Genomic DNA, 18,062 nt, shown 5'->3' on the forward strand with positions numbered 1-18,062 from the left:
CACTCCGAAATCTGGACCTTGACACGTGTTTTCCTCCCACCAAAAGGCTTTGCATTAGAAAATTCCTCCACTTTCTGGGACACCTCTGAAGTGGTCACTGTGCCAGACAGACTCAGTGCCAGCATAATGTAACAATCCCATTCATGCTATAACTATGCTAAATAATCATAAAGTTAATTAAAAATTACAGATTCCAGATGCTGTACATTAACCTAACTGATTCCTCCGGGCAAAGAGATGCGGGGCAGCCTTGCCAAGATATCAGCAGAGCCCGTGCGCTGATAAACTCGGGCAGGATTCGATAGCAAGCCTGAAAACTCGGGATTTTATAGCAAACAAACCGAATATTGATTCACGGTTGAATATGGAAGAGAAACATACCATTCCAGGTACTAAAGGATAGCACAGCCAGGGGAAAGTATGCAATACTTCCAGGACTATTCCTTCAGGGTTCTCAGATTCATTTCTCCTTAGGATAATTCTCAGGAAGCAGCGAGGTGCTCAGTGACAAAGGTGGGAGCTTCCCAGCTGCCCAGACCTCACAGCTAATCACCCCTGAGCCCTGCCACTCTCCGGACTCCGCCCCACAAAGCCACCTCTAAGACCTCCTCCCTTTTAATTAACTCTCCCAGGGCCACCCAAGCCAGGAAGTAGTCAGTGCAACACAGGGTTCAATCCAAGCAAAGTCAATATTAAAAGGAAGCTCAGCCCTGTGACTGAGAAAAGACACTTTGTCGTGTGTGCCCTAGGAGATGGGCAGGGAGTGTTCAAGAAAGTCTGGGCAGCCTGGACCAGCAGGTTCCACGGGCGGCTCACCTGTAATAATAAGGGTGCTTCTTCCCATCACTGCCTTCAGAGGTGACGGCGCTGACGATGTCCTCGGTGTCCGTACTCACCAGCTTCACCGAATGGACGGTCAGGTGCTGGTTCAGGTTTGCACGGCACTTAGCAGCATAGGGGCACAAGTGGCATTTGTATTTTCTTTCCTCTGGGGGAGAAGGGACAGGAAAAAACCCAAACCACTCTCAGAAATGAAATCCCAACACCTTGCAAAAGACCACTTAAGGGTATCAAGGAAAGGAGGGTTCAAATCTCATTTCCAGTGGGGACAAAGGGAACACTTTGGAACTTTAAATATCTAAGAAGTCTTCACATGGCAGGTCGCTTCTGCTTTCAGACTTTCAAAGGTGAAAGAAAGTTCCGGGGCAACTGGACCATCTGCTTTTTCCTGGATACCTACAGGCCCCTCTTCCTGATAACGTGAGCTCCATGCAGGCTACAAGAATATTTTGTGTGTGTGTGTGTGTGTGTGTGTGTGTGTGTGTGTGTGTGTGTCCAAGCCCCGACATGTGTCAGTCCAGGGTGGGTGCTGAGCTGAGGAAGGGGTTGTGGAACAGCCTTCCCAGGACTGGTGTGTAAGAGAAGCCCCATCATTTTTCCTAAGCTCCAGGCCTGAGTTAGCCAAGAAACAAACACTAATGAAATTAAAAGGACTCAGATGAAATAACTTAATTGGAAATTTTCATGCTACATAAATAAAATAAAAAACTTTAGTTGATTTCTTAATAGAAACCCTTTCATAAAACTGACGACGTGTCAGGGCTGTTTCCAGAGTGGCATTCTGAATTCATTTGATTAATTAAGGAAATTAAAGGAGCAGGCTTTGCTTTTAGGTACAGATCAAGGTAACAGATGGTAGCAGAGGAAGGAAAGAACAACTACCTTTTCTGTCCTTAGTTCTGAATTTGTAATAGTGGGCTCACCTTAAAGAAAATACCTGTCTTATCTACTTCACGGGAAAGAGCGTGGAAAAAGATTTGTCTGCAACAAAATGTTGCATCATCATTATTATAGGTGGTCCCCAGCATCTGAGCTGCTGGTGGCCCGGGCTTCGCGGGGCTGGGGAGGAGCCCTGCAGTACAGATAGAAGAGAGTCTTTTCCTTAGAATTTGTGCATTTGTATTAATAAGTGAGGTTGTTAAGTTTTGGTATTAAGGTTATGATTTCTTCATAAAGTGAACTGTTGAGCTTTCTATCTTTTTCTATCATTTGCAAAAGTTTAATAATATCAGAATTTCCTAGTCTCAACCAGTTAAAAAGAACCCAGCTGGGAAAGTTTCTGGACCTGATGCTTTTATTAATAGTATCTCCATCATCTTTCCAAATTCCCCTTTGGTAACTGATTTACTTAAGTACCACCATCTCCCCCTGACCCAGCTTGGGTCAATTTTGGAAATTTTGCTTAAATTATCTATGTCTTCTAAAGTTTTCAGTTGTTTTTTCTTGCCATAGAGTTGCCTTTATTTTCCAATAATTCTTTAACAGCACCTGTATTAAGAATAAGGCTTCCCAACCTAAATGTCCATCAACAGGTGAATGGATAAAGAAGATGTGGTACATATATACAATGGAATACTACTCAGCCATAAAAAAGAATGAAATCTTGCCATTTGCAGCCACATGGGTGGACTTGGAGGGCATTATGCTTAGTGAAATAAGTCAGACAGAGAAACACAAATACTGTATGATATCACTTATATGTGGACTCTAAAAAATACAACAAACTAGTGAATATATCAGAAAAGAAGCAGGCTCACAGATATAGAGAACAAACTAGTGGTTACCAGTGTGGGCGGGGAGGGGCAATATGGGGGGGAGGGGGAGGTGCAAGCTGCTGGGTGTAAGATGGAGGTGCAAGCTGCTGGGTGTAAGATGTACTGTACAACATGGGAAATAGAGCCAATATTTGGTAATAACTGTAAATGGAAAGTAATCTTTAAACATTGTATAAAAAAAGAATTAGGCTTCCTTTTTCATTGCTAATTTTGAATATTTCTGCCTCCTTTTCCTTTCTTAATCAGACTTAAAGGGATTTATCTATTTTATGGTCTTCTTCCTAGATTTTGTTCTTCTACTAATTCTTCAAGATGAGTGCTAAGTTCCTTTATTTTTGTTTTTCTTCCCTTCTAATTAAAATGTTTAAGTCTATAAATGTCCCGTGGACCAGAGCTGTAGCTATTCGTTCCAGGTTAAGGATGAATGCTCCCCTTTCATTCCTCCTAGATGTCTGGAATTTGTGATCCTTTCCTGTGATCCAATTAGGTAGGACATTTTATGGATCCTTTGTTATTTTAAATTTCATTTAAGTATGCTCAGAGAATGTGGCTTGTAGAACCTCTACTTTTTTTAACATGTGAAAGTTTTCTTTGTGGCTAAGTATATGACTAAATTTTGTCTTTAGTGGTTTAATAGTTAAGATTAAAAATATTAAAAAATATATATATAAAAATAGAAATTAATCTTGCCATACTAATACTGTCTTGCCTTTTTAAATTTTGTGTGAGATACAAAACTTTTATTTTCTTTACCATTTTGTTTTGTGTTTCCTGTAAATAAGACACATTTGAACTTTTAACAAGGCTGATCTACAGTGTAAAAATTGAAATAGTTCATTTTTTATTTTGCATCTTGCTTTTTGTTTGCTATTGATTTTACCTCACTTCTTATTGCCCTTGCTTATTATTGCTGCATTGATTAAGTTACTATTTATTCGGGTTTCCGCTTCCCAACACTCAGAATCAACCATATTTCTCCATTATTATATGTAAATAAAGACAGAGACTGTTTCTCCACCAAGGTGCTCTTTTCCCCTCCGCTTCCACCTACCGCAATGAGATGAATCCAATAAGATGGGGTGCAGCCCCATGCCCTGCACCCTCAAGGTGACAGCAATAAACTCCTTAGAGCTGAGAAATTTTACCTGAACACACCTAAAAATGTGTATCTTTTCTCATCAATCCTCCTTGAACTCAATGCATCCTTTCAATACAAATAAAAAACCCTTTCCAGAGCCTTATTTGAACATGCCAGGTAAAATGGCTTGAAAAGGTCCGGATAAAAACATTTCTACCACTTCCTGGTTTAATTCTCTTAGAGACACAGCTTCCTGATCATGGAGAAGCTGGTGGTCCAGGGAGGGAAGGCCTGGCAGGGAGACCTTGACTCACCTGTGTGCAGAGACAGATGTCGGGACAATGTCTGCTGTCGGCCAAATACTTTCCCACACACGTCACAGGGAAAAAGCTGGTCGTTGAATTTCCAAGAGGGCAACCCATTTCCTGCCTCGAGGACTATCTTTTCTGTTTCTGGGCCAAAAGAACAAAGCAGCATGAGGAATAAACAAGGCAACGTGAACACATTTCAGTTTAGTCAACATTCAGGACTTAAGCAAAGACTTCCTTCTGAAGAATGTGCTGGTAAACTGCAAGTATTGATAAGTCCAAGTAACCTCTGGTCTTCATGCTCAGCTCCTGTCTCTAAGAAGGCCATTCTTGAAAGCTGTGGTGGCACATGGATTCCAATTTTAGTCAAGTCTCCCGTGGTTTCTCTCCTTCCTCACTAAAGGTTAGTGGACCTAACCCTCCAGCAGGTTGACAGCTTGGTTTAGCACTGTGCTCGGTATACAGTTGGCACTCCATAAATAGGTGCTGAATGAGTGAATGGTTGAGTTGCATGTTAAAATTCCAGAAATGCAGACCCTCGCCACCAGACAGTAAATCAAGAAGGCCGAAGCTCAGATTCTGATGTAAAAATAGATGGTTCCATCTCTTGAAAAGAAATACACTTTCACTGCCCTTTATGAAAACAGGCTTTGCCCTATATTCTGGGTTGTGCAGAATCCTTAATGAGGAACTTAATGTTACACAGACTCTGGGATGGCAACTGCGTACTGCTGGCTATGGTCTGAATGTGTGTATCCCCCCTGACTTCATATATCGAGACCCTAGTGCTCAAGGCTGTGGTTTTTAGAGGTCGGATCTCTGCGAGGTGCTTAGGTCATGAGGGTGGATCCTCATGAGTGGAATTAGTGCCCTTAAAAAAGAGGCCTCACGGGGCTCCCTAGCCCCTTTGCCACGTGAGGACACAGCAAGACGTAGGCAGTTTGTGTCCTGGAAGAGGGCCCTCACCCGACCATGCTGGCACCCTGATCTAGGGCTTCCAGCCTCTAGAACTGTGGGCAATACATTTTTGTTGTTTACAGGCTACCCAGTCTGTGGTATTTTGTTACAGCAGCCTGAACGGACTCAGACACTACTCCACATAAAACTCCCTAATGCAAGAGTACACAACCAGAATTTCCCCAAAAGTCTCATCATATTAGGGAAAATGACGAGAACCACAAGGTCTTCTGTACCTAATTCGCAGCCATGAATGACCTAAGTGGGCGTTAATACCTTCTCCTGTCATCTTAAAAAGTTTTTATTTTCTTGTCATCATTCATTGAGTTACCTTTAATTTTCTCATCCGTATTTCTTCTCACTGAACTGTAATGGATTCTACAAACATTCCTTCTACAGTAAGGTAAGGAGAGAGATGACAGAGTACCAAAAAGAGGGAAGGGGACACTTCCACGAGGACACTTGTCTGGGCCACTAATAGGGCTTTTGGCCTCAACCCTGAAGAGCAAGACAAATAATTTACTGAGTCAATATCTTGTCCTTTACCTCAGTAAATTCTTGTGAATGTTCCTACAGCACGGTAGTGCTTTATAGAACCGGATACCACATGGAAAGAACTTTTCATAAAAACCAAGTAGATGAAAACATTCAGACCACTGGGCAGAGACAGCATCAGAACAAAGAACTTGATTTCACACAATTCGGTTAAAACTGCTTCCCATTTACAAATACAGGCTTCCACCTGGATCTGGGTGAGTCAACTGGATCAATTTTCATTTGAATTCAGACTTGCCAGATAGTGTGATCTCAGGAAAGAAGTAAATACGAATGTGTGTTTGGAATGGGGCGGGGGATTGATGGTGAAATTGCAAAAATGTTTGCTCTGAGGCACCTGCCAGCCATCCTAACACTGATAAGGCACATTTATTGATTTACCTGTGTTTGTTAAACGTAGCTTTTTGGGCCTCAGAGAGAAGAGCTAGTCTTCTTATTAGAGTAGGAATGTGTGACTACGAACCTCTTCAGGGGAAGGGGCGGAATTTGGGGGGAAGGAAGGTGAAAAGGGAGGTACAGGGCTCTGAGATGTGCGGACAGGAACCCCTCTCAGACGACCGCCCTTGAGTCCAAGCCATGGGCATTTCCACCGCATGGCGCAAGAGGGTATTTTAGCAGCTCCTTTGAAGTGTGTAATCAAAACAGTGCTTCAAAGGAGGATGATAGTAATAATCATAAGGAGAGATCGAGAGGGTACAGGGTCTTCCAATACATTCACCACAAGAATGAACTAATTGGGTCACAGACTGAACAAGTAGTTGCAATTAAAAAGAAAGACGTCTCTTAATAATATTAGTCACACGCTTGAGACGTTGAAGCATCATGAAAAGTCCAATTCCCTCCACTGGCCTAGAAAATGGTTAGAACCATGAAGGCTGTGCTGCGGGCAAGCAGAAGGCCCACCTGCAGTCGTGGAGGCAGGAGAGGCACCACGGGGGCGGCCAGGCTTGGTCAGCCACACCCCTGGGGCCTGGACCCCAAGCCCTGTCCAAGGACCGGCTCCTTGCCCCTCTTGCTGTCTGCATTTGCTACGGCCGCCCGTTGTCATTTCACACGCAGGAGCAAGGCAACCCGGCCGTAGGAGCCTCTTCCCAGAACACGACCTTGAAATCACAGCGGGGTGAGGCTGCAGGTGGAGGTGCAGGGGCGAGAGGGGAATTATTACTTTGCCTAAACAAGTACTAAAGTAAAAGGCCTGCTCTTCTTTTCCCGGAGCTGAAATGGAGCTCAGCAGATGCTACGTCCTCCCACATTTCCTGGAGATGGTGTCAGCCACATGCCATGGGAGAAAAACACAGAATTTTTTGATTCTTCCTGTCTCTGTGTATGTACCACCAAAAGCTGTCCATCTGGTTCCAGAGTGATATCTGAATGTGATGGACACCCAGCAAGGCCAGGCTTTAGAACGACCACAGCCTGCCTTCTGGAAGCCGGACGGGCCCCATCACCGTGGAGAGCTGCCAGCTGGGACACCGGCTCTCCAGGAAGCATTCTGGAAGACAGCAGCGCACTCTGTCTGCAGCTCTTGCGGATCGAAAGTTGCCAGAAACATTGAAAACTATTTAAATTGTGAACCTATTGATAAATGTTTATAAAAGCGGATGCGTAGGCCTGTACTGATCTCTACGCGTTAGCAATACAGACTAACCCTACATTAAGCAGATCACTGCACGGACAGTGGCGAGTGTCCCCAGGGTGTGCGTCTTAAAGCTCAATTCACAGTCACAGGTACTGCGCTCCATCGCCTTCTCGGAGGAACCGAACGAATTGGCCTGGTTACCTCTGCGGTCAGGTTCTGCTACAGGTTTAACAAAAAGATATCACGATTTGATTTGTGTGTGTGTGGACACTGTGAAAGCTAAAATTGCCATATTTTAATGTAAAGTTTTCCTGTTCTTTGACTTTTGATAAACTTTGGAAACCAAAAAAAAAAAAACCACAAAGACCTCAAAGATCTTTCTGGAATCCCACTGCCTTAACTGAGTCATCATCACTCACCAGGATTGTTGCAAAAGCCTCCTAAAGAGCCTCATGGGTACCATTCCAACAGCCCCTCTCTCCATTCCAACAGCCCCTCCTCATGGGTTCCAGAATGATCTTTCTGAGGCCCAGATCAGGTTATGTCTCGTCCTGTGTTCCAATGGCTTCCCCAGGCCAAACTCCTGCGCATGGATCCTGAGGTCCTTCATACTCTGGCTCCAACCATCTCCCCCCTTCAGCTCCCCACTTCACCTCCCACCATCCAAGGGCTCCGCGGAGTGAGCGACTCGCCTTTTCGCGAACAAGCTAGTGCCTTTAGAGACATCAGTGCTTTTGAACCAACTATGCCCCCCCCATAGCAGCTACGCCCCACCTTGGCACCTCTTTCTGCACACAAACTCCAGCTCATTTTCAAGCGCTATCTCAGACTGCATCTCCTCGGTAAAGCCTTCTCCAGTTCCCCAGGTAATGAGTCATTTCCCCTTCTCTGTCCCAAAGCACTTTTATGAATACTCTATTGCGCCACTTTACCTGTTATATTATTTGTTTACATATCTTCTATATTATATGCATCTTTTTAATACTGAGTACCCAGCAAGTCCAACATGCGGCGGTGCTCAGTAACTATGTTCGCTGGCCTCCTCTCCCTGTTTGAAGGTGAGTCACTGAAGGAGGGGGTTCTGCAGGATTTATCTGTGCATCCTCGGCATGGGCACAGTGCCTGATACACAGCAGGTGGGTAGTAGATAGTTGTTGAAGAAATGAATGACTGAATGAAAGGATCCAAGTGAGGCAGGGAATAAACATTATTCTTATTTTATAGTGGGAAAGACTGAGCCCTGGAAATACCATTAGTTAAGGCTAATGTCCAATTCAGGGTGAAAAATAAGGCTACTTGCCTTCTGAATGGTGTCTTAACTCAACCCAAGAACCGTGATTGAATGATTTTATTAGTGGAAATGTTTGCAGTCCTGAGCCATATCCCCAAAGGTCCTCTGTCCTTACTTCTTCCCAATAACAAGCCACAGGACTATTCTCTTCAAGACAAATTCTCTGGCAGATGCTGTTTTTTGGTTAACCCAATAGTTATTCTCAACTTCCCTTCTCCCCTGTCTATTCCCACTGTACAGGCAGCTGGGGTGGTCATGTGCTAAAATTCTGGCCAATGAGAAGGCTTTTGCTTTCCTGACGAAGAGAAAGGTAGGCTTGGTGTTGGCCCTCTTCTTTCTTTTTCTTGCCTTGATCACAGAGGAAATGCCTGGGATTATGGAAACCATTTTGTGCATATGAGACCTGAGGATGAAAATCAACCTGCCAAGGATGGAGGAAGGGAAAGATGGGAAAAGTCTGGATCCTTGATGGCATCTTCCAGTAGCTGAAAAAATGGCAGAAACTACCGCTCTGGACTTCTTATGTGAGGAAAATAAACCCCTGTTTGTTTCAGCCACTGTTAGTTGGGTTTTCTCTAACTTAATGACGTTCTTAATTGAAACCCCTCCTATGGTTACTCTTGGTCTTGGGCCTTTGGAAGTTAGGTCTGGCCTTTGACAAGCTTTATTTCAAAACTCCTGCATCCTGTGAAGAACTCTCCATGTTCACTGTCAACAGCAATAAGTTTACAGCCATCTGAGCCCATTTCCATCTTAATTGTCTTCTTTTGTTCTGCTCAAAAAACTTTTTAAAAGTTTCTCTTAAATTATTAAGGAATATGCTTTTTAAAAACTTTTTATTGAAGCATAACACATCACAGAAAAATTCACATAACACTAACTGCTTTTCAATCAGTCCAAAGTCATGAAAAATTTTGGAATATAGGTATTATTTTTTTAAATTTGCTCTTCTTCATCTTTATTCCCATATCCTTTAATATTTGTTTCATTATCTTAAAAAGATGCAAATGATTTTCTTCATTTCTTTTATAGCAAAATACTTATTTAATGATTATATATTTTTTATACAGTGTCTCAGAGGATTCTCTCTCCTACAAAGCATGTTATTTCCCTTTATCCTCTTATACTCTGATTCCTGAGATATCCATAAATTGTTCCCATAAATTCCTGGCTACTTGGTACTATTTCATTAGATGTTTTTCTCTCTACTTTTCCACTCACGGTCTTTGCTTTGACTGCCATTTGGGTCTTTGCCTCTTCCTTAAATACATTTTTGTTTTAAATGAAGTAAATAGGTGTGCAGGAGCAAGCACTTTTATCCCCTACAGTACAGTTAGGAATATGGGAACAGGGCATTTGGAGAGTCACCTCATCTTAGTGGTCCCAATGCAAGGCTCTTAGCTCCTCCCCTTTATGGTGAACTGAGGCCCCTCATTCATAATGGTGAGGCCCAATAGCCAAGAGACAGGATGCCAAACTCCTCCTCTTGTGACCTAGTCATCCAAGGGGAAAGGTCTCATTTCATGCACAGATCCTGGGAAGATGAAGCCCATCCATCAAATATTTCTCCAAAAACTTCCATGAAAGAAACCCATCTGGTACATTTGCGGAGGGAGCTCCATCAAACTCTACGTGACAGAACACTGGATCCAGTAGAGGACTCAGCTTTTTTTGAATCCAACTCCTTCATTTCCATAAGGATGAAACCAAGGCATAAAATTCCAGGACCTCTTCCACCTCAGTGCACCCCACAACCTGTACAGGGTTGAATAATAGAATCAAGGTTTCCAGAGTCATTAAGGCTCCCTCCTTCCCCAAACCTTAGATCAGGGAGGAACCTGAAGGATCGTCTTGTTCAATGTTCTCTTCCTACATATAAGGAAACTGAGACCCAGAGGACTGAATTGATTGCCCAGGTAACCTGGCTAGTGACGCTGGGAGAGGAGACAGCAGACCATGGGTCTCACTGAAGCTCCTCCAAGCCATATGGAATCACTGCCAAAGGTGACCACAAACAAGGAAGGGACTTTTCTTTCTTCTCTTGTGTTTTGGCCCTGAGTTTAATTTCTTGGTTACAAGTGGACATGTGTAGATTTAGCAACAGTTCACAGACACTAGGATTTCTTTCCATCTCTCTTCTTGAAGGTGTCAGCCTAGAGTATTTCCAGCCACAGAGAAATTAGAAACTGTAATATGTCATGAAGTAGAATAAAGAAGGAACAAGAGGAAGATCAAATGGGAAAATCCTAAAAGCCAAGCCCCTCTGAGGTAAACTAGTTATTACTACAGAAAGTTCCCTTGGGCCTTTCATTGACATTTGGGGAACATTTTTGTTAAACAAACAAACAAACAAAACCCCTCAAAGAACAAGAGGGGCAAAGGAAAGGACTTTAATTTGCTTCTTCCAGTTTTAACATCTTTTAGCTCCCTGACTGGTGTATCATCTGGCTTTGTCGCTGTGTTTTGCTGTGTGAGAAGATCCCTGTATCTCCTGCCAAAATAATCCTCTCAAAGAATCATCTCTCAACCTGACTTTGGCAAGAGAAATGTGGAGAGAGAAGGCTTTATTTGGTTAAAGCCATAAGCAAAAGATTGGCCAAAATGTGACCTCAACACATAAATAACTGTCCAGATTGACTAAATCTGCATCAGCTGCTCAATGAGGAAGAGGCTGTGGGGCCACATGGGTTTTCCATTATGACAGATGGTATTTTGAGTCTTTCTTTCTTTCATCATCAAGCCTGGAGAGTTTCGAGGCATATCGCAAATGAACTTCTGAAACCCTCAGCATTTAGAGTCAGTACTCTTCTATAGGGTTAAAACCTATCCAATCATTTCCAGGCAGGGCATGTGATTTTTCTGGTTAGTCCTTTCCCTGCTGGCTCTGTCCTTTGGTTTCAGGGGCTTAAGACAAGCTGCCGCCCTCTGAGGGCTGCTTGTGAATTAAGGAGTCAGCTGTGGTTTAGGACTCTTTGGGGGTTAATATCTTTGCTCTAGTGTTTGCGGTTCTATATCTTTTACAAATTCCTTTTCTTTTTAAGGGTCACTTCAACTGAGGGTAATACGGCAGGTCCTAACACAACTATTAGGTTCCCTATGACCACTTCTCTGCAGGTCTTAGTGCAACCAAATTCCCCTTTAGAGACCATTCCAAACACGCTCCCAAAATATGGGATTTTCTGCTGGTCAAGATGTCAGATCAAGGAACAGCTAAGATAGCAGAATTTAGCAAGAGTCAATCTGTGCTCAATTAAAAATAGTGGGTGAAGATTTTTAGTCATAAAAGAGTTCACAGCCTTGATCTTTTTTGGCCTCATTTCAAACTTTAATGCTTAACAAACTTAAGCATTAAAGTCCATGCATAGGTCCAAGAAGTATTTCTCCAAGAATTTTCATGAAATAAATCCATCTGGTAGAATTTGGGAGGGAACTCTATTAAACTCTACTTGACAGAACATTGGATCCAGGAGAGGACTCATCTTTCTTTAACCCTAACTGCTTCCCTTCCATGAAGATGAAACCAAGGCATAAGGTTCGAGGACCTCTCTCACCGCAATGCACCCCACAACTTAAAACTTACACAGGGTTGAGTAACAGAATCAAGGTCTCCAGAGTAACTACATCTCCATCCGGCCCCAAATCTCACTTCAGGGAGGAACCTTAACAATTATCTTGTTCAATGTTCTCGTCTTATTCAATACATATAAGGAAACCAAGGTCCAGAGAATGGAAGTAACTGCCCCACAGTCTCACTCAAGCTCCTCTCAACCATAAGACTTATGCCAACATCTACAACCAACATGGGCTTGTGGAATTGGTTATTAGCAAACATCCTGGGATCAACTTAGAAAAGTCTTATGGCATTTTTTGCATAATTCTGGGCAAGAGTTAGCCTCAACGAATCCTTACTAATGGACTTTTAATTTGGTAAAGAACCATAAGTGTTTTCTACACCTGCTTTTTTTCATTTAAAATCAATAGAAGAAAACAGAACCTGGATTCCTCTGGTAATGGAAAATGGCTAGGACTTGGTACCCCTAATTCCAGTGAGGCTGATCACATGAGCATCTTAGGGAACTTCTCTAAGCATCCAAACAGAGAGAGTCACTGGTAGAATTTAGCCAATAGATGTCTGTCATCTCTGTATAACTTCAACTTAACAAGAAATCCATTGGGAATTTGGATGTTGCTTCTATATTTTCCCTCTACTTGTATTTCCAAGATCAGTGGACCTTCAATAAATGCTTACTGAATAAATGAGACAGTCACATCACCAAGATCATGACTGGTGAACTAAATGGCAACCAAATTTTACATTGCAACAGGGAAGCAAACTGACAATACTGATTCAGGAGTGACATCTACGAGGCTTTGGTTATTATCTTGCCACTTACATAGACCAGTAACCACTTCCCTTCTTAATGATGATGGTAAGATTTAAAGTCTTAGCAAATGCCCTCAGAATGTCCCAATGTTGAGAACATTTATAAATCTTTGTTAGAAAATCATTAGGCCTGGGAGCTGTGTCATTCTTATGTCTTTGTGGCAGACACTGCTGATTACTTACTCAATATCCAACAGAGCGACAACTTTTTTCTTTAGGGTAGCACTGTGCCTTGTTAAAAATCATGCACTTCCCTTCCCAACTTCCACTGCTGTTAGGGCCTTGCCTTGAAACATAGTTCTGGCCAATGAGATTCACCCCATTTGGGCAGCATATCTCCATTATGCAAAACAATATCAGAGTTTCTTAAAAGTATATTAAGGATTTAAGTTTAATTAGGTCCCATTTGTTTATTTTTGTTTTAATTTTCATTATTCTAGGAGGTGGGTCAAAAAAGATGTTGCTGTGATTTATGTCAAAGTGTGCTCAGCCTATGTTTTCCTCTAAGGGTTTTATAGTGTCTGGTCTTACATTTAGGTCTTTAATCCATTTTGAATTTATTTTTGGGTATGGTGTTAGGGAGTGTTCTAATTTCATTCTTTTACATGTAGCTGTCCAGTTTTCCCCAGCGCCACTTATTGAAGAGGCTGTCTTTGCTCCATTGTATATTCTGGCCTCCTTTGTCATACATTAGGTGACCATAGGTGTGTGGGTTTATCTCTGGGCTTTCTATCCTGTTCCACTGATCTATATTTATGTTTTTGTGCCAGTACCATACTGTCTGGATTACTGTAGCTTTGTAGTATAGTCTGAAGTCAGGGAGGCCTGATTCCTCCAGCTCCTTTTTTTTTTTTCTTTCTCAAGATTGCTTTTGCTATTCGAGGTCTTTTGTGTTTCCATACAAACTGTAAAATTTTTTGTTCTAGTTCTGTGAAACATGCCAGTGGTAGTTTGATAGGGATTGCATTGAATCTGTAGACTGCTTTGGGTAGTATAGTCATTTTCACAATATTGATTCTTCCAATCCAAGTACATAGTATATCTCTCCACCTGTTTGTGTCATCTTTGATTTCTTTCATCAGTATCTTATAGTCTTCTGCATACAGGTCTTTTGTCTCCTTAGGTAGGTTTATTCCTAGGTATTTTATTCTTTTTGTTGCAATGGTAAATGGGATTGTTTCCTTAATTTCTCTTTCTGATCTTTCATTGTTAGTGTATAGGAATGCAAGAGATTTCTGTGTATTAATTTTGTATCCTGCAAGTTTACCAAATTCATAAATTAGCTCTAGTAGTTTTCTGGTGGCATCTTTAGGATTTTCTATGTATAGCATCATGTCATCTGCAAACAGTGACAGTTTTACTTCTTCTTTGCCAATTTGGATTCCATTTAGACAACCCTCAGAATGGGAGAAAATATTTGCAAACGAAGCAACTGACAAAGGATTAATCTCCAAAATATACAAGCAGCTCATACAGCTCAATATCAAAACAACAAACAATCCAATCAAAAAATGGGCAGAAGACCTAAATAGACATTTCTCCAAAGAAGACATACAGATGGCCAACAAACACATGAAAAGATGCTCAACCTCACTAATTATTAAAGAAATGCAAATCAAAACTACAATGAGGTACCACCTCACACCAGTCAGAACGGCCATCATCAAAAAATCTACAAACAATAAATGCTGGAGAGGGTGTGGAGAAAAGGGAACCCTCTTGCACTGTTGATGGTAATGTAAATTGATACAGCCACTATGGAGAACAGTATGGAGGTTCCTTAAAAAACTAAAAGTAGAACTACCACATGACCCAGCAATCCCACTACTGGTCATATACCCTGAGAAAACCGTAATTCAAAAAAACACATGCACCCCAATGTTCATTGCAGCACTATTTACAATAGCCAGGACATGGAAGCAACCTAAATGTCCATCAACAGAGGAACGGATAAAGAAGATGTGGTACATATATACAATGGAATATTACTCAGCCATAAAAAGGAATGAAATTGTGTCATTTGTAGAGACATGGATGGACCTAGGGAGTGTCATACAGACTGAACTAAGTCAGAAAGAGAAAAGCAAGTATCGTATAATAACGTATATATGTGGAATCTAGAAAAATGGTATAGATGATTTTATTTGCAAAGCAGAAATAGAGACAAAGACATAGAGGACAAATGTATGGATACCAAGGGGGAAAGGGTTGGGGAGGGAGGAATTGGGTGACTGGGATTGACACATATACATTATTGATACTATATATAAAATAGACAACTGATGGGAACATACTGTATAGCACAGGGAACTCTACCTAATGCACTGTGGTAACCTAAATGGGAGGGACGTTCAGAAGGGAGGGGATATCTGTATATGCATGGCTGATTCATTTTGTTGTGCAGTGGAGGCTAACACAACATTGTAAAGCAACCATACTCCAATAAAAATTAATTTAAAAAAGTATATTAAGGAGATAATGCATAATTAAAACCATACGCTACAGATACAGAGGATTTACCATTGTGCCAGGCACTCTATTATGCATGTACACATATTATATTGAAACGTATAACGGCACTGTGGTTAGGTACTATTGTTACCATTCCCATTTTACAAGAAAAGATGTATCAGGCTCAGGGAGGCTGAACAATGAATTCAAGGTCATGCAACTGGTAAGTGACAGTCTATCCCAAACCCAAGTCTGACTTCAAAGCCCAAACCCTTAACCATTCGTTACATGATACTACTGTACAAGATTAAAGAAGAAAATCCAAGGGTTCTGATTTATCTCACCAAAGACAAATTTATCTGCTACAATCTCGATTTGTTCCAATTTAAATTTTCCTATATTCACCAGCCATGAAGAAGAAGCATCCGTGATTGCATAAATTTAAAGGAGGCTTTACTAGGGCAACCCAAATTCTTACCCCAGGACCTAGATGGAGAGAGAATGGTGGAATTCGGAGCCCGCCGACTCCTTTCTCTTGCCTGATTCCTCTTGGGTCTCCTCCCAGGTCTTTACTGCTGATGGGTTGCTGGATATCAAAAATCTGAGCACCAATTATGTAAATTTTAATTAAATCCTTTCAGGTCAGCTTTCATTGGTCCCAGAATAAGCCCCTCTAATGACTTTTCTTTCAACTTTTCCCAGCGAAGTAAAAGAACAGGCATTCAAGTGTGGAGCTACCCCATGACTGTATTAGGTGATGATGAATCTTTAAATCAAAAAAATTTTCTTCTATAAATTATTATAAAGTATGGGCACATATGAAAACACCTTGAGGGAAAACACTACCACTGCTTGGGCAAATGGGAGAATTCTCTCTTTTTCCTCTTGTAAATTGCTGAATTCGGTGCTCCATATTTATTTATTGAATAGAAGAGGGAATGAATAAACTAAAAGCAAATCACCATTGTTAAAAAATTTAAACTTTATAAAATATTCTAGACTGTGAAAATTCAGACTTTCTAAACTAACTTCTAAAATACTAAAAATTTTAATGTTCATTTACTTCTAATATTATATGATGTGCTATGCACCACACCTATAGAGTATTTTAAAAATATTTAATATGTTTCTTTTTAAATTCAAGTCACAGTCATTTCCAAATATTATTCAAGTAAGCCCCTAGGGATTCTGTAGTTCCCTTCACTGCATTGGAATCCACTGGTATTCTCAATTATTCTAGTTCTCTTTTCTTATGGACAAGCCTTGATCATATCATTCATTCCTTTAAAGATTTCTAAATTTCCTTAAAGCCCTTATCAGCTCCCAGACACTGCAGTATTCTTGACTGACTACATCCAGTTTCAAATTTTCAGTCTTCTCTCTCTGCTTCCTAATCTATTGAATTCTGTATTAACAGAAAATATAACTCTTCCAGTTTGCCTTTCTCTTGACCTTGGGTTTTAGCACATTATAAAATTTGCAATAGTTGATGGTAGATTTAACATTTGAAGGCAACATTCATCACAAATATTTTTCTCCTGGACCCAGAAATACTATCTATTTGATTAAGCAGAGCTGTATGTTTTTATATGATGAAGATTTCTGCTTGTTGGTTTCTTTAATTATTTTTCCCCAGGTAGGGCACACCAACATGGGTTTGGGACATACCTTGTTAATATTTTCCTGTGAAAGTGTGTCTGAATGATTGGCAACACTGATAATTTGTTAACAACAATAATAAGTAACACAGTTGGCAAACATTTTATTTTTTAAATAAATAAAATAGGCCATCTCCACAATAATATTATTGTCAATTATTTGAATATCCATGTACTTTCTTTAACGGGGGAGAAAACTGTGGATTTAGATGTAGCTGAAAGAGGAATTATACATACAACTAGTTAAGATTTACTTAGCACTTATGTTGTTCCAGGCACTGTGGCTAAATCCTTTACTTATATTATATCATTTAATCCTCAAAGCAACACAATAAGGTTGGTCTCATTGTTATCCTCATTGTACCGATGAGAAAAATCAGTGCTCGAGACGCTTAAGGAATCAGTCTGTTCTCACACAGACGGTAAGAGGTGGAGCTGAGATCTGAACCCAGGATCCCCAACCTGGAAGAATATGGACCCTGGCTTTCCTCATACTGCACGTAACACTTGGTGTGTCCATGGGATGCGTCACCCCTTTTTTGTGAAGGATCTTTAATCTCTGTGTCAAAGTAGAAAAAGGCTGATAGCGGATTTTGGACTGGGTCCTAAGGAAACCAAAGTTGTGTGTTTAATTTTTTTCTTTCCTAGATGGCAAGTGTCGCTACATTTTATAGTTTCAGATGAAAGTACAACCTTATCAGCTGCCTTAAACACACATGTCCCTGTTAAAGAACAGAATGTAGCTACAGCATGGAAGGTTTAATATAAGTTTAATCCTACTCCAAACACATATCCTATGGACAAGGAGTCTGAAGAATTGAACTTGAATATGAAAGTTAAGGCATTACTATTATCAATATAACTAAATGAAAACTCGAAACCACTTCTATTTAATCATTTAAGGTTAGAGCAAGAAGAGGATTTTCAGCTTACAAACCAAAAATGCAAATATCCAGTAGCCTAAGGATATGGTAAGGAACAGAAAATACTCAGTGATACAACTCCAAAGTAGCTGAGCGAGAGGAGAAATCTAAAAAAAAAAAAAGATGTTTTTCTTCCATTTCAATTTTCAAACTGAAAAGGAAATCAAATAAATTAAATACAAAAATATCAATGCAATATTTTGGTTACAAATCAAAATAGAGAAAGATCAAATAATAAATTTGGAAGTGTGGAGGCACAACCT

At 40.8% G+C, this 18,062-nt stretch overlaps 1 protein-coding gene across 4 annotated transcripts in view; it reads right to left on the reverse strand.

Moving 5' to 3' along the window:
* ZNF827 (zinc finger protein 827) overlaps positions 1-18,062 on the reverse strand; it is a 205,260-nt gene that overhangs the window by 16,431 nt on the left and 170,767 nt on the right. For all 4 annotated transcript variants that reach the window (XM_082463290.1, XM_082463291.1, XM_082463292.1 and 1 more), the window contains exons 9-10: positions 4,008-4,145; positions 817-988 (exon numbers count right to left, since the gene is read on the reverse strand). In XM_082463290.1, the coding sequence (XP_082319416.1) occupies positions 817-988; positions 4,008-4,145 (310 nt within the window). The remainder of the gene's footprint in view (positions 1-816; positions 989-4,007; positions 4,146-18,062) is intronic.

Source organism: Balaenoptera physalus (assembly GCF_965194825.1).
Source record: "Balaenoptera physalus genome assembly, chromosome: 5".
Lineage (NCBI taxonomy): Eukaryota > Metazoa > Chordata > Mammalia > Artiodactyla > Balaenopteridae > Balaenoptera > Balaenoptera physalus.